The 21,928-nt window shown below is 50.2% G+C and overlaps 2 protein-coding genes across 7 annotated transcripts; one reads left to right on the top strand and one right to left on the bottom strand.

Annotated features, from left to right (window-relative positions):
* The first annotated feature begins 6,230 nt into the window (after window positions 1-6,230).
* BLCAP (BLCAP apoptosis inducing factor) lies at window positions 6,231-16,989 on the top strand. 4 transcript variants are annotated; one of them, XR_007129955.1, is made up of 3 exons: window positions 6,231-6,245; window positions 6,486-6,652; window positions 15,020-15,196. XR_007129955.1 is itself a non-coding variant. In XM_047744608.1 (2 exons), the coding sequence occupies exon 2, from the start codon at window positions 15,196-15,198 to the stop codon at window positions 15,457-15,459; it is 264 nt and encodes an 87-aa protein (XP_047600564.1). In that variant the 5' UTR covers window positions 6,303-6,652; window positions 15,020-15,195; the 3' UTR covers window positions 15,460-16,989. The 4 variants fall into 4 exon arrangements, 2 of the variants coding, with proteins under 2 accessions (XP_047600564.1, XP_047600565.1); XR_007129954.1 differs by having other exon boundaries at window positions 6,233-6,371; XM_047744608.1 differs by lacking the exon at window positions 6,231-6,245 and having other exon boundaries at window positions 6,303-6,652; window positions 15,020-16,989.
* On the bottom strand, window positions 10,746-13,397 carry NNAT (neuronatin). Of its 3 annotated transcripts, none has more exons than XM_047744607.1 (3): window positions 13,006-13,394; window positions 11,995-12,070; window positions 10,746-11,768 (listed from the first exon to the last, which is right to left on the bottom strand). In XM_047744607.1, the coding sequence occupies exons 1-3, from the start codon at window positions 13,216-13,218 to the stop codon at window positions 11,539-11,541; spliced, it is 519 nt and encodes a 172-aa protein (XP_047600563.1). In that variant the 5' UTR covers window positions 13,219-13,394; the 3' UTR covers window positions 10,746-11,538. The 3 variants fall into 3 exon arrangements, with proteins under 3 accessions (XP_047600563.1, XP_047600560.1, XP_047600562.1); XM_047744604.1 differs by having other exon boundaries at window positions 11,530-11,768; window positions 11,990-12,070; window positions 13,006-13,393; XM_047744606.1 differs by lacking the exon at window positions 11,995-12,070 and having other exon boundaries at window positions 11,530-11,768; window positions 13,006-13,397.
* Window positions 16,990-21,928: the final 4,939 nt, after the last annotated feature.

The raw sequence follows: 21,928 nt of genomic DNA, 5'->3' as shown, positions 1-21,928 counted from the left end.
GTTTTGTTTTGTTTTGTTGTTGAGTCTTCAGAACAAGGCACTGACACTAATCTACACAATGCCAGGATAGTAGAGCCCAGCAGAGTTTCCCAGTAACACTCAGGTATCGATTACTCCTCCCACCCCCATGTCAGGAGTAATCTCCTGAGCCAAAAAGAAGGAATAAAGAATCTCTACCCTCTAGGGTAGATTTGAACTCAAGGTAGTCTCCCCAAGTCTTCTCTCCCTCAGTCTTACTCATTTCAGTAAATGAATCTATGTTTAAAGCCGAAATCCTAGGAATCATCCTCAGTTCTTTTCCTTACCCCTTCACAATTAAATCAACAGGTGCTGAGAGTCGTGTCTCCAAAATACATCACAAAGTAGCCCTCCTCCCTACAGCACCACTGCCTCCACCCTGGGCCAAGTCACTACCACCCAGACACTTACCCTAGTCCCCCACTGTTTCCCCTCTTCCCCAACTTGCTCAACAGTCCATTTACTTTAGCAGCTAGAGTGAGTGATCTTTTAAAGATGCAAATCTTCTGCTTGAAGCCCCCAAGGGCTCTCGCATTGTTTTAGGATAATTTGAGCTCCTCTCTTTGGCCTTTAAGACCTTTTGTGATATGACCATGACCCAGGTCACTCCCCTCTCACTCTCAGAGATCCAGCCATATTGACCTGTTTCTGGTCTGTAGAATAGCCTTGACCTCTCACCTCCAGGCTGTCTCAGGTTCTATTCTCTTTACCTCTAATCCAGTCACCCTTATTCATGATCCAGAAAACTCCATCTTCATCCTCAGGGTTCAAGTTAAATGTTCTCACCTCAGGAAGACCTCCTCGGCCACTCCAAGACTAATGCAGCCCCTTGTTTATGCTTCTCCTCAGTCATACAGTGACATGCTAATAATCTGTGTTCTACGTCTGACTCCTTTGTCATTGGACTGTGAGCTCATCAAAATCAGGGACTCTCTTGCTCACCATGGTATCCCTAGAGCCTAGAGTGAAGCCTGGCTCATACTAGGTACTCAGTAAGTGTTTGCTGTAGGGAGGAATGAATGAATGAATGAATGAATGAATGAAATGGCAGGTGGGACTTTGTAACCCTTCACAGCTAGTCTGTGGCAGGATCCCATGATCTTCTGGGATGAAATTGGTCTCTTGAGAAAGTAAAGGTCTTTAGGTCCTAAATTCTCCAAGGGATGCTAGGGAGACATTTTATAGCTTTCCAAGCACCAGAGATTAAGCCTCATTTATTCTGCCTAAAATAGTTATGGACTATAATTATATTCTATAGAGGTAGGAATATGAATTTTTCATGTTTTCTCAGTATTCATCCACGAGCCTGACACAGAGGGGTTAAAAATACAGCCTTTGTGTCCCTGTGGCCTCTGTCACCTGTAACTGTGTAGCCTTAGGCAATTGATTTCATTTCCCTGAATCTTCTTTTCCTTATCTTTAAAATAAAGATAACACAGTGTTCTTTATAAAATTACACGGAATATTAACTAAGTTCGTGTAAAACTCAGTTTCTGGCACACAGGAAGAGCTTCATTATACCCTTATTGTTCCTATCATCAATGGGTTAATAGCAAGAACATTGGGCATTTACCCATAATTACCACTAGATGTCGCCACAGACCTGGCTAAAATAGCAACATCGGTTTCCCAAGTGTAGGAGCCCTAAGTCTGGAGCGAAAAGAACTTGGAGTTGGAGAAACTGAGGACAAAACCAGCAGGGACCACTTAAAGTCATGAAAGCAGGTCCAGAATTTGAATCCACTGGTCCTGCCCCCTTAAGGATGGCAAACTTCCCAGCAAGCTTCTCACAGCTCACCCCACCCCTGAGATGGCCAGTGTTATCCACTTGAATAGGAAACCATAAGTTTTAATTAAGTGACAGGCAGCGTTGTAAGTGTTTTACAACATGAACTCATTGATTGGCAGAAACAAGCATAAGGGGTAGATTATGATGTTTTCCTCATTTTATGGGTGGGAAGTGTGAGGCACAGGGAGGGTAAGTAAGTTGCTCAAGGACACACAGCTAGAAAATGCAGCAGGATTAAAACCCTGGCATTCTGCTGCAGTCTGGGCCATCCCAGAGCTTACTTCTTTGGTCAACTTGGAGATAATGTGTCTTATTATATTTTTAATCTTTTGATACCACATAGCTTCTTTGATGATTTAACAAATCACTGTTGTTCCATTACAGGTTACCTTTCCTGAACTGAAGTCTTGATAAAGAAATAACATTGATTTTGGAAAAAAGTAATTGTTAAATGGAGTGATGATGTAGGAAAGTAGTTACTGTGGTTTTACAAAACATTACTCTATAAAACGTAACTTTTGCTGATTCTTTATCATTTAACCCCCAAGTTTGCCATCCGGTGCCAACAGAATTCCACGGACCTGGCTCCCAGGTCAATCAGAGGCTTGGAGGATGAATGAGAAAGGAAGGAGCTTGGCCATGTCTTTCATCCATTTACTCAGTCCTTCACCCGCTCATTCAGTCCATAGTGCCTGCCTCCTCCTCCCTGTCAGGCTCTGTACCAGGCTCTGAAGCTAAGAAATGACCCCACACCCCCATTCACCCTGCCCTCAAAGAGCTCAGAGTCTAGTGAGAGTTGACAGACAAGAAGTACGCACACAATGGCACTGCTTTATTGCCCACCTCCCTAGACTCTACAGATGGCATTTGTCTATTCCCGCCTCTATCCTCCATTCCTAACATGGTGCCCAGCACATATTAGGTACTCGATAAATGTTTGCTGAATGAATATAGTCTTCATTGAGAAGGCAGCATTTGATCTGGGGCTTTGACAATTAGAGAGCTCTTGAAAGGTGAAAACAGAGGAGAGGGTACACTCTCTCCAACAGGAAGAATGACAGAGTCATTTTTAGGAAGATCATCTTGGCATCTGTGTGGAGGACGATGGCTTTGGGTGAGGTGAGGGGCAGGTAGACAAGTGAGAGGCTGGTTCAGGGTCCAGGGGTGAGTGGTTGGTGGTCTGGACCAAGGCTTTGGAGGCAGAGACAGAAGAGCCCTGATGGAGGACCCAGAAAGGATGGAAAAGGCTTGGGGAGTGTGAAGCAGGACAGAGCAGGGGTCATGGGTGACTTCGGGTGTCTGGTGGAGTAGGGCCAGTTGGAGAGGCGTTGGTAGGAAGTTGAGGTCTGCTGAGAAAATTTTAGGGCAGAAAGACCTTCCATGTCCCTCAAGTCAGAGCCCCGTTTTGTTGTCATTTCTACCACCTGGAACTGAGCCTGGAGGGTAGAGCAGTCTTGTGGGTACAGAGGAAGCAAGACAGCTGGGCAGGGGCAAGCCACATGTGAGAAGTCCTGCCTCGCCTTCTCCAGTTTTCTGGAGTCCCAAGGGGAAGTGGGTTGGCCAAAGAGGCCTTGTCAATGCCCAGACCTAGCATGAAGGTTACTGGAAAGCAGAGTCTCTCTAAAAAGTACCTTCTGATTCTTGCTCAGCAGCACAAATCACATAGTATGGATTGGCAGGACAACTTTCACTATTATAGTTTAATTTTCTTGGGGTATAACATACATAAAGTACATAAAGTTCCCTAATCTTAAGGCATAGCTTGATGAATTTGTGCCAATGTAATCACCAAGCAGATTAAGATATAGATCTCTTCCCGTCTCCCAGAAAATTCCCTCTCACTCCTTTCCCATCTCTAGTCCCCTCCTACCAATCCAGGTAACTACTATTCTGATTTCTATCACCACAGATCAGTGTTGCCTACCCTTGAACTTTATATATGAATGGGATCATACAACATGGACAAATTTTTTTCTGGATTATTTTAGTCCACATACTGTATGTGACATTAATTCATTTATCACGTGTGTCAATATATTGTACTTTTGTATCTATAACATAGTATTCTGTTGGATGAACGTGCCATCATTTATCAGTTCTCCCGGGGTTTGTTTTTTTTTTTTTAAAGATTTTTATTTATTTATTTACTTGAGAGAGAGGGAAAGCACAGAGGGAGAGGGGGAACCAAACCCTCTGAGCAGGGAGCCCAATGTGGGGCTCAATCCCAGGACCTCGGGATCATGACCTGAGCCAAAGGCAAAAACTTAACTGACTGAGCCCTCAGGCACCCCTATTAGTTCTCCTGTTAATGGACACTGAGCTATTTCCAGTTTAAGCAATAAACAAATCTGCTATGAAAATTCTTGCAAGAATCTTTCTTGTAGACATAGGCACTCATTTCTCTTGGAATGAATACCTAGGAGTTAAAATTCTAGATCACAGCTTAGGTATATGTTCAGATTTAGTAGAAACTGTAGGTTTTCAGGAATGGCTGTACCAAGTCCCCCTCTCACCAGCTATATGTAAGAATTTCAATTGCTTCACGCCCTTGCCTCCACTATGAGACTCTTCTTTTCTTCCAGTGTTAGATATTGGGTATGTCTGGAATGGATACATTGATCCCCCAGCCCACAAGCAGCAAGACAGAGGCCACATCCAGCCTGTTTCTTAGCTGGGGGAGGAACAGACATCTTGACATGACAGTGACTCTAGGAACTGAGATGGCCATCTTATGACCATGAGCATGAAACCATCATAAGGACAGCAGAGCAGAGACGAAATCAACCTGGGAGATAAAAATGTCTTTGATGACACTGCCAAGCCACTCAATTAATCTGCCATTGGGTGGCAGCCTACTTATTTTTTAAGCCAGTTGATTTGGGTTTTTTTTGGGTTCTGTGGACTTACAACATAAAGGATACAGTCCGTAAGCCCCACCTTGTAACCCAACCAAATGGTACCACTTCTGTCCTCTACAGCAGTCAGCCCCACTAAGCACTTTCTCCTTCTTGAAACCTTCTCTCTGGGATCCCGTGCACACCTGGTCCTCCTCCTATCCCTCTGTTGTTTCTCAGCCTCCTTTCTTGGCTCCTCCTCCTCATCTGTGTTTTTGAAAAATCTACCTCCCCTCCCTTGGAATCTCATCCAGCACCATGATTTCATCCATCACCTGTGTGCCAATGCTACCCAGATATGAATCCCCGGCCCAGACCTCTCTTCTGAGCTTGTCTCATACAGAAATGCCTATTGAACCTCTCCACCTAGACTTTGCCCAAGCATTTCAAAAACTTGCCTTCTCAAGGCCAAACTCTGTATCTTCCCCCTCAACTGATCCCTCTTCAAGCTTCACCACTTTAGTGAAGGACTCTTGACTCCTTCATACTCAAGACAAAAACCTAGATGCTCTTGCCATTTCCTTAGCACACATCCACTCTTTCATCCTTTATTTCTCCACCTCTCCAAACCACTACCCTGAGTCATCATCACTTCGTAGCTAGAAAGCTCCAAAAACCTTCTAACTGGTCCCCCCACATCTGCTTCCAAGTGTCCTCCAAGCCATGCAACCAGGGTAGCCTTTTGTAAAACAAATTTGTTATCATTCCTCTGACAAAAATGGCTTATTACTCTCAAGATAAAATCCAAATTCATTTGGTAGTTCTACCTGCACTACTCCTTTCTCACCCCTTCCCCCTACCCTGCTCCTTCCCACCTCATCTGGGACAAATGGTTCTTTTGCCTATAACATTTCCCCTCTCACTCTAGCCCTGCACAACTCCTAACCGTCCTTAGTTTCTCAGTCTAAATGCCAGCTTCTCAGGGCGTATCCACCCTCACCCCTTACCCCATGTTAGGACCTCATTCATTTTTCAGAATCCTCTTTACGTTCCCCCACTACACTTCCCACGCCGCATAATTGATTGTTGATTTGATTAATATTATTAACACAGTCATTGTTTGCTGACTGTCTTTCCCCCCGCCCCCCGCCCGCCCCTACACTTGCCCACACTGCGCTGGCAGAGCCTTGAGCTTACAGCAGGGTCTACAGCTCTCCACTCCACCTTCCACTCAACCCTCTTGCTTTTGGCACTGCACTTACAGATAGTAAGCGCTCAAGGAATGCGCTTAATTAGCTAATAAACGAATCCTGACTCATTCAACCCTCATAACAACTCTGTGAGGTAAGCATTTCATCTCACCTAGGGAAGCTGAGATTCGCGGTGGGCAAGATGCCCAACGTGTATGGGGAAAGGGGAGGAGTCAGGTCCTGACCCAAGTCAGGTCCTAATTTCTGAACCCGATTTTCCCGCTCCTGAACTTTGGCCCCTTGGTGAAAGGGCCAGGGATAGGGCGGACTTTGAGCCACGAGAAGGTTTGCCCCGGATGACACGGGTGACCTAAGCAGGGAAGCAGAACCCAGAGCTCACTTACGAAGACTAAGGTACGCCCCCTCGGGCTCTCACTGAGTAAGGATCACAATCTGCTGCATATGCATGAGGGGACCATGAGGCCCTGATTCGGGACTACCCGAGATGCGCCTGATTAAAAATTCTTTGGACTTAAAGACGTGAGAGCCCTCTCAGTTCCTCACACGTACATAGAAAGTTTTCAAAGGCTCATGTGAGGTGAATCTTGGGGGGATATCGGACGAAGATGACCTCAATTTGGGGTTTATGATCAGGCGTCTTATGGAGGCAGCCCAATGCCAGGAGGGGTCCTCGGACTGCTCCACTCGAGGACGAAGGGGGCGTCTCCCCGGCTTCCTGCGGCGTCGGTGGCGAGCTGAGGTGGAGGCAGGCTGCGGCAGCGAAGGCGACAGTGGCGGCGGCGCCATGGCAGGGCTCGCAGGTACCGTGGCGTCGGCCCCCTGGGGACGGGATGAGAGGCCCTCAGTGCGGCGGCGCCGCCATGTTGTCCCTTCGGGGTCACCTTAAGGCGTCTCCCCGTCCTTTTCTGGGGTTTTCCTTCCGCGCACCCAGGGGGCCACCCCTGTCCGGTGTCACGTGATTGCCCTGTGTGGCCCTAACCTGGGCCTCGGGGGTCCTTTCCCGGCCCGAGGCCGAGTGACCGGACCCCTGGGTCTCGGTCTGGCCTCCAAGGTCAGTGCTCGCCTGTCTATTCCCGGGACGGGACAGGCAGAGTCGGGGAGCGCGGGGCTGAGGGGCGCGACTACCGCCTCTTCGTCCCAGGGGCCCATGGCAGGGGGCCCAGCTTCTGAGAGTCCTGTTATTCTGTCCCCGGCCCTTCAGTCTTTTTTTTTTTTTTTTTTTTTTTAATCAGAAGGGGCGTGGGTGAGAGGGGCGTAAAGGGGTCTCCAGCCCCAGGCACCCGCTTTGGTGTCTAAGGTGATGGGGTAATAGGTTGGCGCTCGGCTTTGAGTCGCGCGCGGGTGCTTCTTACCTATCTCATAACTTTACATCAAGTCTGGACACCATTTCCTTTCCTCCAGTATATATGGGGAGTGGCCCTCAAGGGCAGCTGAAGGAACGGAATGCCTGGCACACCAATGGCCTGAAAGAATGGGGGATGGGGAACAGTTCTTTTTGCTTACCCCTTCCACACCTTCTGTAAATACCTTCCAGGCCTCCGTGTCCCTTTTCCACGCTAAATGTTGGGCAACGCTAAATGTTGGGACAGACTGGGATCTGTCCTAGGGAGCGAATGATCTTTCTGTTCATAGGTTCGGATCGTGTTTTATCCCTTTCAGGGAGCTGGTGTGTTGGGAACAGCTTCTGTTTGCCCTGCCTGACATGGTCCAGCCATCCCCTCAGCCTTCTGGACAGCAACACCAAAGCCAGGACTAAAAAAAAAAAAAAAAAAAAGTTCCAGCTTAAGTGCTAATGCCAAGTGTTAGATCTTGTTAATTTGTTTATTTTAAATCAGAGACTAATTAATGTCAAACAAATCTTTAAAAGATTCAGAGCCCTGGTCAGTTTCCAGTGACCAGATCAATTCCGGATCTGTAATTGGTCTTGTTAGAATCGCTGCCCAAAACAGTTTAACCTTTTATCTGTAATATGTTGTTTCAAAGAGGAATCTGGAAGTCTGGGTTTGGCTGTCTTTTTTGTTGTTCTCTTTGAAACATATGCATTCCATTCCAAGCCTGTCACTGTGTGCTATACCAAGGACCATGTGTTGCCTGCCTCTTTGACTTCCTGTTCTGGGAATGCTCAGGAATCTGGACCCTGCTGGGGTGTGGGCCCTGTGGGAGGGAGAGTGGGTGGAGGGGAGGGTGAACAGTATCTTTCCCAGAGAAGATGGTGACATGACTCTGGGGCATACTGAGGAAGTCAGAGGTCACCAGGGAAAAAGAGACTGTGGTTAGACTAATGTTTTGTGTGTTGTGTGCGCGTTTGTGCACGTTTAAATCTCTGGGGGTAAAACTAACTGCAAATTCAGAATCTCACTTTAGGGTGCTGGCTCCTGAGTAGATACAAGTTTGAAAATAGATCCGAAGCAAATGGCTCACAGCAAACCTGCTCCCTCATCCAGCGCAGGTGTAACAAGCTGTTGCTGTCCCACAGCTAAAGCTTAAGAAGCTTGTCCCCCACCCCTTCCTTCAGTCACAATCCAGATACTCCAGAGGTAGAGATAGCAGTGTCACATAGACCCCACAACTCTGAAAGTCATGGTACCTAACCCTACCCGCCCCCCAGCTTACCTGGTTAGGTTGATGCTGACATCCTTCTTGGTGTATTCGTGCCAAGAGTCTTGCCTTTCCAAAGCCATTCCAATCCCCTCACAAATCATCTGCTGTATCCTTGGTCTTACAGGGACAGAGACTTTTAGGGGTGGTGGAGATAGTTTAGGGGAAAGGGAGGCCTGTGGACTAAGGACCCTGCAATGAAACTGTAGTCGTTTTTAACTTCTTCCATTGCTCTCTATCAGAATAAAATGCTTTATTGGTACTGCTTCTGGAAAAATTTTTATAAACAAGGTGTGTTTGGACCAGACTTCTAGGCACCACACAGGAACAGAAAGTGGACACATCCCTTCTGCCTTCTCCAGTGGGTTGTTTGCTGCCAGAACATGAGGGTTTGGGGATGAAGGATGAAAGTGGGAGAGTGGACATTGCACACTCAAGCCCACCCACGTGGATACAGGCCACCAGGACAGCGCTTGCCTGGAAGTCTGTCATCTCACCATGCCACTCTGATGGATGGATGGAAAAGCCCCACAAGTGGGCTTTGCCAAGATTATCTGGAAAGCGTGGGGCTGCCAGCAGCTTCCAGCCTTTCAAAGGGGGTACAGGAGGCTAAGGGGAGCATGCTCTGTCCAGAACAGCCAGACCCTTCCATGCCTGTCTGAACCCAGCTACCTTCTAACTGGGCTGAGGTTAGAGCATGTGGGACAGTGGGGCTGTGGGCATACCTCTTGAAGGCTCTGAGGTGAGGCAGTCTTCATTGAGAACACATGTTGAAATATTCACGGTTCTGTGGGCTTAGTGTGGAAAACCACAGCAACTCCCAGTCTTGAGGCCTGCCAAGATACAACTTCAGAAGGGAGGTGTGGGCACTGCCTGCTGATGAGTCAGCCTGGGGCAAGAGGAGATCCACCCCACCTGCAGGCTACAGTAGAAGCTGGAGTCACCCAGCCTAAGGGAGATGGGAGTCTCTGATTACACAACCCCACCCCAGTCCCCATGGGTCCTGATTGCCACTTTGAAGGCAGAATGTTGCTAGATTCTTGGAATTTACCTGGATCTTAGCAGCCTTGGTACAAAGGGGAGCTGATGTTGAGGGGTAGGATGCGACCTGGCCAGTTTCCCTGGGCTGATTGATGACAAAGGCCAGTACCAAAACTGAGGTCTGTACCCTCTACTCCCATAATTCTCTGATGCTGTACTAAAGTTACAGGTGCCTCTAGAGGTGCTGGCAGTGGGGTTTAGAAAGGGGTTGCTTAGAGGAGGGGAGATATTATCAGGCTCAAGGGGCGAGGTGCTTAGTGCTCCAGAAGTGTTTGTGACAACTGTGACTAAGGGATTTGAGGAAGTGGCAGAGAGGGAGATTTACGGCTCCAAATCCTCCCTTGGTGTTGACCCAGGAACAGGTGTGTAGTGACAGGGACACATTAAGCCAGAGACGAGGCTGAACAGGCGGCAGGGCCATTTGGTGAGGCAGTCAGCTGACCATGTGAAAGGAGTCCTGACTCACTCAAGAGTGAAAGAGGAGAGAAAGAAGCCAGGAGCCAAACAGCCAGGCCACCAGCTCATCTACCCTGACATGGCAGGAGAGAGCCCAGGGCCAGGGACCTGGTAAGTCCCAAGAATATGGAAGCTAATGCCAGAAGTGGAGAACCCACTAATGGGGAGAGCTAGAGAGTTTCCTGGGTGTTGGTTAGGAAACCTGGAGAGTAGCACAGCAGAGTAGAATGTCCTTATAGTGGTCCCCGTAGGGGTTATAGGGCCTGGAGGGATAAGGTGGGCCAAGGAGGCACCACACCACACCTCTTATCTGATACTCATTGTCCAAGCCAGTGCCTACCCTGCCCAGTGCTCACTTCCTTCAGGTTCCTGGATGGAGATAATACTTTATGTTCTGAAGTCCTGATCACCCCCTTGGTCTCTAGTACCCCATCTTGAGGGCTAGTCCCACCTTTCTTGCCTCCCATCTTTCCCAGTAGTTACCTGCCAAGGCCCATTATTCCAGGACAAGTGAATGCATCCACCCCTCTGGGGAAGGTAAGTGGTCCTTTATTCTGAGACCACAATTAAGGATGTAGACCCTTCTCTTTGGTGGTGGTGGGGGGGTGTTCCTTTATCTCAGAACAGTGTTAAGTGAAGATGGAGCTGGGTTTGCGAGGGTCCCATATTTCCCCTTTGTTGCCTCCCCCACCCTCCCTCTCTCAAGTAGTGTGCCACCCCCCCCCCCCCCCCAGTGGTACATCAGTTCAGTCTTAAGGAGTATGTGTTGAAGCCATAAAAGAAGTCACAAGAGACAACTTTTTGGTGCACTTCCACCACCCCGCAGGGTCCTGGGACACTGTGCGAGATGGGGGAGGTACTGGTTTTTTATTTTTTTGTAGAGGTGGTCCCTGTCCTCCAGGAGCTTACAATCTAGCTGGGGAGACACAACTAATGCACACTTATACAATCAGTACAGTTAGCGATTACCACAATATTGACCACAACTGCGTGAGACCAGGGAAAGCAAGATCAGTGAGGGGCTGGGGGCTCAGAGAAGGTGTTTTAGTAAAGATGGGACTCATTTACTGGTTGAATAGGTCCAAATTGAGTGACACGTTTCTTTTGGGGTGGGCTTAGGAGGCAGTGAGTGGGGGAAGGGAATTGAGGGAGCAAAGGCAGCAAGGCTGGAATGCACATGTTGTAGGCAAGGGACATTGAGAGGGCCCCCCTCCATTTCTTAATCCTCCTCCCTCACTCTTGCCCTCAAGTCCCGCCACACAGGCACGCAGCTGGTGCCTTGTCTGCTGCATCGAGATTCAGGGCTTCGGCTGGTGATGCTGGAATGTCCATTCTGCTGGCTGGTGTAGTTGTCTGGATCTCTGTGGTGGGCCTGTTAGCACGGCCATGGCTGCGGGGCTGGGATGGCGCTGTCCCGACTTGGTCCAGATCAGAATGCATTGCCTGTGCCCAGATCTTGGGGGTAAGCTCCCCCCCCACCCCCCCTCCTCCCTCTACCCCACCCAGCAGTCAGAGGGGTGCAAAGGGGCTTGGAAGGGATCTGGTATTGTCGTCATTGTCGGTGCTGCTTCTCCAGGAGCCTACCAGCCCCTCACTGACCTTGGCAAATGCTCCTCTGGCGAGAGAGCACAGGGGACCCCCCATTCCTGCGCGGCACTGGCTCCCATGCTGGCCGAGAAGCACAGGAGCACCTGGTGACAAGGCCGCCCAGGGCTGGGGGCTGGGGCCTCAGTTGGGGGCTCGCTGCCGGCGCTCTCCCAGCACCTGCCGCCCGGTCCTCGACACCGTGTATGCCAGCTTCTGCAGGGAGTACCTGAACACCTGCAGCAAGAGACCCGGGATCTGCCCTTAGAGGCAGGCACCCGCAGCCGGTCTGCAGCGCTGCCGTGCCCGCCCCCACCCCACCCCCTGCCCCGCCCGCCCGTCGGACTTAGAGGCAGGCGCGGGCGCAGCTTGTCCACGAGTCAGGGCAGCTGGAGCTTTTCCAACTGTGCTGAAGGCTGCATGGCAGCAAGCTGATTGGACCCACAACTTAGGTATACCTCACTTCTTGCAATGGGCTGTGTCCCTGGAGGATTTCGAAAAGCGAATCCTACCCAGTAAATGCAGCATTCCAGGAACACCTTAAAGGAAATATGCGATTCCTTTGGCAAAGGATTCCCTTAGCAGGGAATTCTTCCTGCAAGGGGTGCTTTTAGGGTAAATGATTTTATGGGTAAAGTGCTTTCTTCTGATTTATTTTTACAAAGCACTTTGCCTCTGTTTGATTTTTTATTTTAATAAAACGAATTGTCCTTTTTTGGAAGCGCTTTTTTTCCTCTCCCATTTTTCCTGCAAAGAACCTTTTCTAATTGTTTGCTTCAAAGCGCTTTTTATCCGATTCATTTTTTTTCCTTTAGCTCCTTTGTCTGATTTTTTTTCTGCAGTGCGCTTTTTATCTAATGCATTTATTTCTGCCAAGTGCTTTTGCCTGATTTATTTTTCCTGCAATGCGCATTTTCTCTAATTCATTTTTTCCCGCGAATTACTTTTCTCCAATTCGTTGTGGGTTTTTATGAAGAGCTTTTTTTGGGGGGCCTGAGAAGTGCCTTTTTCTAACTTATTTTTGGTTCCACCTTCGCAAGCGCTATATATATTTTTTTAAAGAAATTTCCCCGCAATGCGCAATTTTTTAAGGCGGAAAATTTTGCTACGCGAGCGTAAAGTCTCTTCGCAAAACCAAGTGCCCCGCCTCCCTCCTGGGGTCGAGTCTGTGTGTAGCGGGTTTTTCTTACCGCGTTGGTCGCTAAGAGCCTCGGCGATCGTCAGCGGCTGGCGCCCGCCGCGCCCCAACTCTTTGTTCCCGGCCGGGCGCGGGCGCACTGGGAAGGGTCTGCGCGAGGAGGAGGGCGCAGGGAACGCGCGGGGGCACGCGGTGCCAACCGCGGCACTCTGGCAAGCAGGGATCGCGGCAATAAGGATAGGATGGGTCCGGGAGGCGGCAATTGCAACGTGGGCCTGCCGGTTAAGGGGGCGCGCATCGGGACCCCTCTCCCACCTGGAACCTGGGCACACTTACCTGCAGCAGCACGCGGAAAATGTACCAGCCAATGATGAGCAGCTCAGCTGAGGCTGCCGCCACTGCCGCCATGGTTCCGAGAGTGGTCGGTGAGTGGTCGAGAGCAAGCGCGGTTCGCCAAGGTCCACCGATTTCTCGGAGTTCGCTGTTGGGCGCACTGCCGCAGCCGCGGTGGCCGCGCCTTAAGTATCCGCCCGCCACCCAAGTGCGCATGCGCGTCTGGGGTGGGTTCCATTGAGGAGGGGTGGCCGGGGGCGCTCCTCATTCGCCAGGAGAGGAAAAAATAATCCATTTGCTCTTTCCACACCGACCCCCGCCTCCTGAGTTCCATCTTAGCCCCTTTCCAGAAGATTCCGCTGTGCCCGCTTTTAGATTTTAGTGTAAAATGGAGAGGAACTGCAACTCTTGAATAGCGCAAAGGGCTGGAGTAGGGGATGCACGCCTTTTGGCACGGAACTCCTTCTCTGAGCGGTGGCCTGCAATTTCTATCCCAGTGTCCGTGACACACCAGTACCCCACCTTGGGCACGGGTGGAAAACTAGGAGAACCTAACTTGGGGATCATCTGCCCCACAGAGCGGAAAAAAAAAAAAAAAAAAAAAAAAAAGAGGTGCCCCTTCCCAGAGCTTTGGCTTCAGAGGCCCGTGGTCGGTACTCATTCTGGTATTTGATGTGCTGTAAGCCCGTGTCCTTTGCTTCCCGAGAGTCCCTGAACACGGAACTTTCTCTGATTCTTTGCGTCCAGCTTCTTACGGTTACTACCACGGTGACTATTGAAAGGAATAGAGCCAGAGCACTGAGCTCAAGGCGCACAAGCAGTAGTCCCTGGGTCTACCCTGTGGGAGGGATGCGGGAGGGATTGGCGCCTTTGTGTGCGCGGAAGGGGTGGGATGAGCTTTCCGAAAAGTGGTGGGAAAATGCTCCGGGATCATTTCTGCCAGAGAGGTCTTTTCAATCTCTCTCTTATGCTCCCCTCCCCCCCAGGCCCTGGTAGGACTTCACACAGCCAGCGAGGTTCTTTGTACCCGTTTTGCTGGGCAGCTGGAGGTCGGAATGGGGTTTTGCTACCGCCACCAGAGGGTTGTGGCCACCGCAGGTCCATTTCCAGGCACAGCGGGGAAGACCCAGACACGGGTTTCGAGCTCAGCCTCAACGCCCTGGGGGCCCACCACTGGAGAGCGCCTCTCCAGCAAGCTACCTAGCACAGGGGGCAAATGGCATTTGCCCCTCTGTGGATAGAAAATTAATTTTGATTAAAAGCTCACAGAGGTCAGGTTCTATACAGTGCCAGCAGCAGATGGAAAGTGTAAGTGATCCAAGCGAGGTCAGTTTGGATGAAGTAGCGTGGTGATTTTTTTTTCCTACATTGACTTTCGAAGAAGTTGGCTGGTTTTGGCAAAATGATGCCAGGCTGCCGTCTTAAAATATTTGGTAGTGTCGCACCCACACCCCCACCCCTGCCCTGCGGCCTCACAGGGCATGCAAGGATCCATTACCCGCAAGCTCCGGCTGGCAGTGAGGTGCTTTAACTCTCTCCCGAGCACCTGCTGTGACAGACTAGATACAGAACCGAACCTTGTTCTTATTTTGTGGGGGCACAGCATGGAGCCCATGGCCATCCGGTGGCAACCACAGGGCGGTATTGTGAGGTCTGGGGCCCTTGAGGACAGGCTGCAGCCCCAGGAGGCGATACATGATCTCTGCTGGGCAGGGCCCAGGCAAAGCCAGTCCACTGTGCCGGACCTGCCCGAAGAGCCCTCTGGCCCACCTCCCTGACAGGCCCGGGGGAGATACTCTAGGAGCTTCCTGAGATGGTGATGTGGAGCGGAGTAGACGTCCATGGGTGGGCAGGGAGGAAAGGGCATTCACATTTGCTGTTGTTAACCATGATCCATTTTCCCAAATAAGTCTACATTCTGTTCCTGTTTTTTTTTTTTTTTTTTTTTTTTTTTTTGGTGTCTGTCTGTCTGTCTGTTTTTTGTCTGTTTGTTTGTTGTGTTGACTTTTCTCTTCAGGATCCCTGCTGCCTTGGTGATCCCGGGCTGACAGCCAGAGAGCACAGCGGCTCAGCTCCTGGAGAGTGAGGGTTGAAGAAAGCGGAGGGCAGCTGCCTGCGCCCGCTGGCTCCCATTAGGTCGGTTCCTGCAGCGGTGCCCGGTGGCCTTGGCGAAGGCCCTGCCCAGCAGAGATCATGTATTGCCTCCAGTGGCTGCTGCCCGTCCTCCTCATCCCCAAGCCCCTCAACCCCGCCCTGTGGTTCAGCCACTCCATGTTCATGGGCTTCTACCTGCTCAGCTTCCTCCTGGAGCGGAAGCCTTGCACGATCTGTGCCTTGGTTTTCCTGGCAGCCCTGTTCCTCATCTGCTATAGCTGCTGGGGAAACTGTTTCCTGTACCACTGTGCTGATTCCCCGCTTCCGGAATCGGCGCATGACCCTGGCGTTGTGGGCACCTAACAGCCTGCCCGGTTAGCTTTCCAAGGAAGCAGAAGATGGGAGGGGAGGCATTGACATAGGTCATAAAGCATTGGAGTTTCAAATCCCGCAGCCCCGCGGGTGCCACATTCCTGACGGCGCCTTTCTTGGCCTGTGATGTTTTATCCTTATAATGTGAATAATGGCACTGACCGGTGCTTTTATTGTAGAGTCCTGTAGTTGTGGGTGGTCTTGTGATTGTGTGTGTTCTGTCCCCATCTCGGTTCCCCCCCCACCCCCCAGGCTGGCAGGATGGTCACCCCCATCGCCTCATTCCTGCGAGGAGTCTGTGCCCATCCTGGTCCACCATCCCAGCATGACCTGGGCAGATAAAATGCCAGTCTCGTCACCTCTGTGACCCCCTCCTTTTCAGGGTCTCTTCCCTTCCCAGAATGTTACCATCCCCTCAGTCCCTGTCCTAGTTTCCCTTTAGTTCTCTTCTATCCCTTTCCTTTTTGGGGGAGCACCTGTCCAAGACAGGGCTCATTTTTGCACTTATCTCGAATTTAAAGAGATTGCTGACGCCCGAGAGCCTCGCTTTTTCATCCTTCTTTCCCCAGTCAGCAGCCCAGACAAAAACATGTCTTGACTGTTTGTTGTTCACAAATCTCCAGTATTTTCTCCACTTCATTTTTAAGAAAGAAGTAACAGAGACCTGTTGCTCTTTCACTTGGGTGTCTGGGCTCATGCTTACCAGCCCAGCCTCACTTTCTTTGCCCTTCCTCCTGCCTTTCTCAATTGTCCCAAGGAGGGGGGCCTCACTGTGTCTCCCGTGCATGCTCTGCAGGATTGAGGTGTGGCGTGTCCCTGTAGATCTAGCAGTCCCCAGCCGAGTGAATGGAAGAGTACTTGTGTGTTTCATAACAGCCATAATCCCTGTAATAGGTGTTTGGATATTTTTTGGCGTGCCGTGAGTGCGTGTGTACGTGTGTGTGTGCGCGTGTATATACAAATACATGTGTATATTCCTTTTAAAGAAGCTTTATCGAGCGTGTTCTGACTTGGAGGTTTAGCAGTAGCTAGCTATGATAGGTGCCGCTACAGTTTTTATTTAGCATGGGGACTGCAGGGCGACCAGCGCACTGGACTCCGAGATGGTTCAGACAAGACAGAGGGGAGCAGTGGCCATCGTCCTTGTGCCAGGAGCTCCTTCAGTCCTGCGCATATAGACTGTACCTTATGAAGAATACACAGGAAGACTTTGTGACTGTCACTTGCTTTTTGCTTTTTCTGCGCTTCAGTAACAAGTGTTGGCAAACGAGACTTTCTCCTGGCCCCTGCCCACTGGGGACTAGCATGGTTGTCCATCCAGTCTCAATCATCCATCTTTCTCTTGCCTGAGCGGGAAGGGCGGTGGGCCAGGCAGAGGACAGAACTGGAGGCAGTCCATCTAGGGAATGGGACTGTGAGGCCACACTTGGGGAACATGTGGACTGCTATTCCGGAGCTTTTATTTTTGGTGTGTTCGTTGCACAGCTGTTTGAAATGTTTAATAAAGCTTTATAAACTTTACTTTGTGGTTTCATGTGGCTGCAGTCCATTTGGGTCGTGGTGTTGGATTTCTGCGTTGGTGGGGGGCAGGGGGTAGCTTGGAGGGGCTGAGTCTTTGGCGCCAGAGTACCTTAGCCCGAAAATTTGATCTGCTCTCTAGAGAGCAGATGGTGGGGTTGGGGGAAGGGAGGAGGGGGCAGGCCAGGCAGTGAACAGGAGGGAGTCTGAAAGTTTTTAGAGATGAGACATTCGTGTTTCTCAGCTCCCATGGCCTCTCGCCTGAAACTGTTTCCCTCCATAGGAGATTTGAGTAACCGATCCCTTGACAAACAACTTAGGACAGCTGGAGCTCTAATCATCAAGGATTTTTATGGTGCTGCTTTTGAAGTAAAAATAAAGTGAAACTCCTATGGCATTTCAAGTGGAAAAATAAATAAGGCTGGCCTCCAACCAGGGAGCTTAAGGTGATGGCTAGAAGTGCAAGAGTGTGGCAGGTCCCTGTTGTTGATGGGCACATGCTCCTGTGGCTGTGACCTTTGAGACAAAGCGGGTGGCTTGCCAGGGACCTGGGCTGGGTGTCCACCTCTCAGTCTCTTTTCCTTCTAGAAAACCTAACTGGAGCACTGATGTCCAAAGCACAGCGCTGTGTAAGGGTTTCTGGAGGTAACCGTTGCAAAAGGGCTTTGGTAATTTCAGAGGAGGTCACATGTCTTTTCTAGACTTTTAATTTATTGCTGTAAAGTTTTGTGCTATTTTCTCTTGCCCCTTTTAAAATCTCAACATTGTCAGTTTGTCCCTTTTTTCATTCCTAGCATTGCTTGTCCATGCTTTCTCTTTTCTTGACCAAAACTTGCCAAAGATTTATCCATTTTAAAGGTACTTTCAAAGAACTGAACTTGTATTGATTATATCTGCTGAGTATTTTCTGCCTGATCCTTTTGTGCCTTTACCTCTGAATTCTTCTTTTCTGGGTTTCTGGATTTATTTCATGGTTCAGCAAAGTCTTGACAAGAAGAAGAGTACTGCATGTGGGAAGGAGGGTTTATTCAGCAAACACAGCCCCTGTATGAGGCTTGCTGGGGATTTCAGGGGCAAGACCCAGGCCTGACCCTCCAGGAGCGCATGATTCTAGCCTAGTGGGGAAGACTTAAGAAAATAGACAATTGCAAATTCCAAAAACAAAACAAGCAAACAAAAAAGGCTTTTGTGGCCCCACTCTCCCGTGGAGGCACCTGGATGATAAATGAAGCCAAGATTGTTGTTTATTTTGCTCTCCCTCAGAAAGCAGCTTTCTGTCGTAGGTCAGGCCTGCTTAAGAGTTACAAACAGGCCTCCCTCTGAAAGATGTGTGGCCCTTGCCAGCAGGGAGCCAGTAGCCCCCTCTGCCCCACCCCCAAGGTGACTGCCAAATCAGCATTCCATCTAACGTATGTGCTGCTTTCCACCTTGGCGTGCACCCTGCCTCCTCTTCCTGAAATGCCTTTCAGGAAAATGAAAAGTAGATACCTCTTCTGGAAAAGAGCAGGGGCATCAGGCCTTAAGAAATCATGCTCTGCCATCCCTCTGGTTGCTCTGGCTCCCAGTATGAGACGGGTGCTCACGAGGTACCTGCTAACCATGGGACCCCATGAGGCCTTGGGCTGGGCTTCTGTCAGAACTGGTCTGTACCCTGCTCTGGACCTTGGTTTCCTTATAGGTAAAATGTGGTCTTGGGAGCAAACAGTTCCTAGCCCTAAATACTGGGAATCCTTCTTCCTAGGATCTTAAGGTACTCCTGGATACACTTGAGAAAGATGACTGAGCTCCGGGAAGGGGGCAGTGCCCTTGCAGGACAGCCTGTGTATGCTTTCTCCTTTAGTTAGTATACCATGTGAACCCAGATACGCCTCTGTCAGGAAGCCTTCCTGAACTTTGTCCCTTCCTCTTCAAAGCAACTGGGTTCTCCCACCTCTCAGGGGGACCTACACTGTTAGTCAGGGGTGCACTTACCAGAATCTGTGTAGGACTAGGCCTGGGGCCACACAGGGTGAATATCCCTGCCTTCAGGGAGTCATCTAGGCTGATGGGAAAGGGCATGACATGGGGCCGATAATCCCACCGAGACGTATAAAACTATAAATTGTGGCAGATGCTGTAGTAGGAGTCTAAAAGGGGAACTGATGCAGGCCGGAGGGGACTGATGTTCAGGCTGAGACCTGAGGACAAATTTGAAGGTTTGAACAGTGAAATAATGCATGAGATGCTTTTTCTCAGCATCTCATCAAGCAATCTCTGTTCTTGCAGATACGGAAATGGGACTGAAAGTAAAATGAAGGGGCACCAGTATGTGGCTGTCCTAGAATCAGAGCTCAGATGGCTTTTGGCAACAGAGGTTAGGCTGTCCAAGCTTCAAAGACTATACTGGGAGATACTGAGGGACCTAAGGCTGACCTGCTGCTGGCGGGCCCCCACACAGTCCTGAGAACTCTTCAGCTTCCAGCTGACTAGAACCATCACAGATGAGGATCCGGCGGGAATAGGGGATAACCCAATCCAATCTGGATTCTTTTAGCAAGGGTCAGGACAGCTAGCATTCGAGCAGTGAAAGAGACAGGGCTGTCCAGAAGGCCATAGCCCTGTCCAGCTCCTTGGGAACAGGGAGAAAGAGATCTCAGGTGTGCTGGTGGGTTGGGGAGGTGAGGACAGGAACTAGGGAGGGAGGAGGATGGAGAAAAGTGATAGAAGGAAAGCTGCCTCCCATTGAACCGCTGCAGGAAAGGAGGCCAGAGAAGGGTTGTCACCTGTGTCCAATCCCCCACATCCAGTGCAAAACTTGCCCCTCACCCCCAACCCATCCCATGATGGGTAAAAGGGTCACACTCTGGAAAAGGGAAGAACTAAGAAGTGCTCTCCTCAGCAAGTGGTGGAAGGTGATCCTGACTCCAGAGGGGCTGGTCCAGCCTCCGCCCAGCACACTGCCTCCCCACTGTCTTCCCAAAAGCCAGAAGAGGGGCAGTTTAGTCTGCCAAGCTTCAGACAGAGAAGGCAGTATCTTGAGAAAAACTTTGATTATAGAGTGGGCTTGGAGAAGAGAGAAACCTGGCCAAGCAACAGCTGAAGGCTTCCTACGGAAGCCCTTGGTCTCCTTTGGGATGCTGGGACTCAAACTGTGGGAGTAGACTTGGGGAACGGCGTAGGACCAACAAACCTTGAGAGGTGAGGCTTTGGGGAGCCCCAGGTCCTATGCCCCCACCTTTGTGACCACACCTCCCAGATCCTGTTTCCTCACCTGTAGAATGCACATCATAACATCTACTGTAGCCTGACTCAAGAGGTAGTCTTCACAAATATTCCCTCTCTTCTGGCCTCTACCTCCCATCCTTACTGGGCTCAAGCCTCTTAAGGATGTGATCTGATCATCCAGCTCTCCTGCTCAGTCGTTCATGCCAGGAGCATTGGCCAGGCCCTGTGCCAAGCTCCGAGAAGCTGATGCAGAGCAAGACCACACTGTCCTTGAGCTCAGCTCAGCGGGAGGGCGGCACCCCTGCAGATCACTGCAGGGCCATGTCTGGCCTCTCACCTCGTTTCCTGGGCAGCTGGGAGTCTACACTTGGAGTCTACACCACTTCTTCCAAAGCTAAACCCTCAGCCAGTTCCCTGCCCCACACTGGTGGTTGCAGCTCTCTAAGGGGCCCCGATCCCCACCCATCTCATTTCCCATGTGACTTTGCTGTCCTCCGTTCACTCTTTCTCAAGCCATGCGTATGCCAAGGAGGGGACAGGACTAGAAGTCTTGAACATTTCCAAAGCCATCAGTGAACTTCACCCTTGTTATTTCAGTACCCTTGTTACTTCTTAGAGATACAGAGTGAAAGAAAGTGTGTTACAATAAGCAAGTGTTTAATTAAAGGACTTTCTGCATTAAAGAATAAACCTCAAATCTGTTGGGTGCAGAGTCTTAGAGTCAGGGCACACTCGGGAAGGTCTCTGAGGGAGGAAGACAGACAAAGCCGCTCAGTGGCTCCCTGTTGCCTGTGCTCCCAACTCCTCAGCTTGGCCACCAACGCCCTGTATAACTATTGAGGGTGGGTACTTGGGCTTTGTCCCTTGACCAGGCACAGGCCTAACCAGACCTGGCAGGGAGCCTGCTGATTCGCTGGCTAGAGGGGTGGCTGGAGGGATGACCCCAATCAGTCAACCTCTTGGACTTTCTAAGGATTTAGGGGGCCCAGTCCTTCTACAAGTTAAGAAAATTCAGTTTGCCTCCTGGTCTCTTCTCAGCAACTCTGAAGTGACAATATTTTCCAGCCTCCAAACTAATATTTCACACACAGATGTCACAGAGACTACTATTTCTCAGATATGCAAGAAGAACCTTGTAAATGGTTCCACAGCCTGGCATCCTCCTTCTGGAAACAGGTGACTATGAGTCACCTGTCTTCCCTGAGCCTCAGTTTCCCCATTTGTAAAATGAGGCATTTCGATAACCTCAAGTTCCTTTCCAGCTCTAGCATCACCCTCAGATGCCCTGGTGCCTAGGGCATCATTAGACAGGGGACGTGGTGACTCTGGGATCTGGGTCAAGTCCATGTCTTGGAGCATGGAAGAATCATGGTGATGGCTGCAACCCCCAGAAGATGAGCTTGGCAGAACGGGCTAGGAGATTGCTCCACCGCTGGTGACGTGTCCTGGCAGAGTCTGTGCAGGTAGGTTGATGCAGGTGAGGGGCAGGGTTGGGCTGTCCGTTCTCTTGTGATCCCTAAGTAATGGTTGTCTGCAGGATCAGAAGCCTTCAGGACTGGTGGGTGCCAGCGAGATTCAGCCATTCATACTGGCAAAGCAGGTGAACCATCTTTTCACACACTGTCCTGCCGGGGCTTCCAGAAAGTTTTCTGCTCCCATTCCTTGAAGTCCTCTCTGTATTTCATTGTCTATGCCTGGAATTATACCTTCCCATAGCCTTCCAGCTCCCCGTCCAGGT

The sequence above is a fragment of the Lutra lutra genome, chromosome 9 (assembly GCF_902655055.1).
Source record: "Lutra lutra chromosome 9, mLutLut1.2, whole genome shotgun sequence".
Taxonomy (NCBI): Eukaryota; Metazoa; Chordata; class Mammalia; order Carnivora; family Mustelidae; genus Lutra; species Lutra lutra.
This window is presented reverse-complemented; position numbering and strand designations above follow the sequence as displayed.

Coding starts and splice junctions, on each gene's coding strand:
- NNAT (XM_047744607.1), bottom strand. CDS start 13,218: ATGCGCACTTGGGTGGCGGGCGGATACTTAAGGCGCGGCCACCGCGGC. Junction 12,071..13,005: donor TTTTCCGCGTGCTGCTGCAG/GTAAGTGTGCCC, acceptor ATTTCCTTTAAG/GTGTTCCTGGAATGCTGCAT. Junction 11,769..11,994: donor GACACAGCCCATTGCAAGAA/GTGAGGTATACC, acceptor CTCTTGCTGCAG/GTGTTCAGGTACTCCCTGCA.
- BLCAP (XM_047744608.1), top strand. CDS start 15,196: ATGTATTGCCTCCAGTGGCTGCTGCCCGTCCTCCTCATCCCCAAGCCC.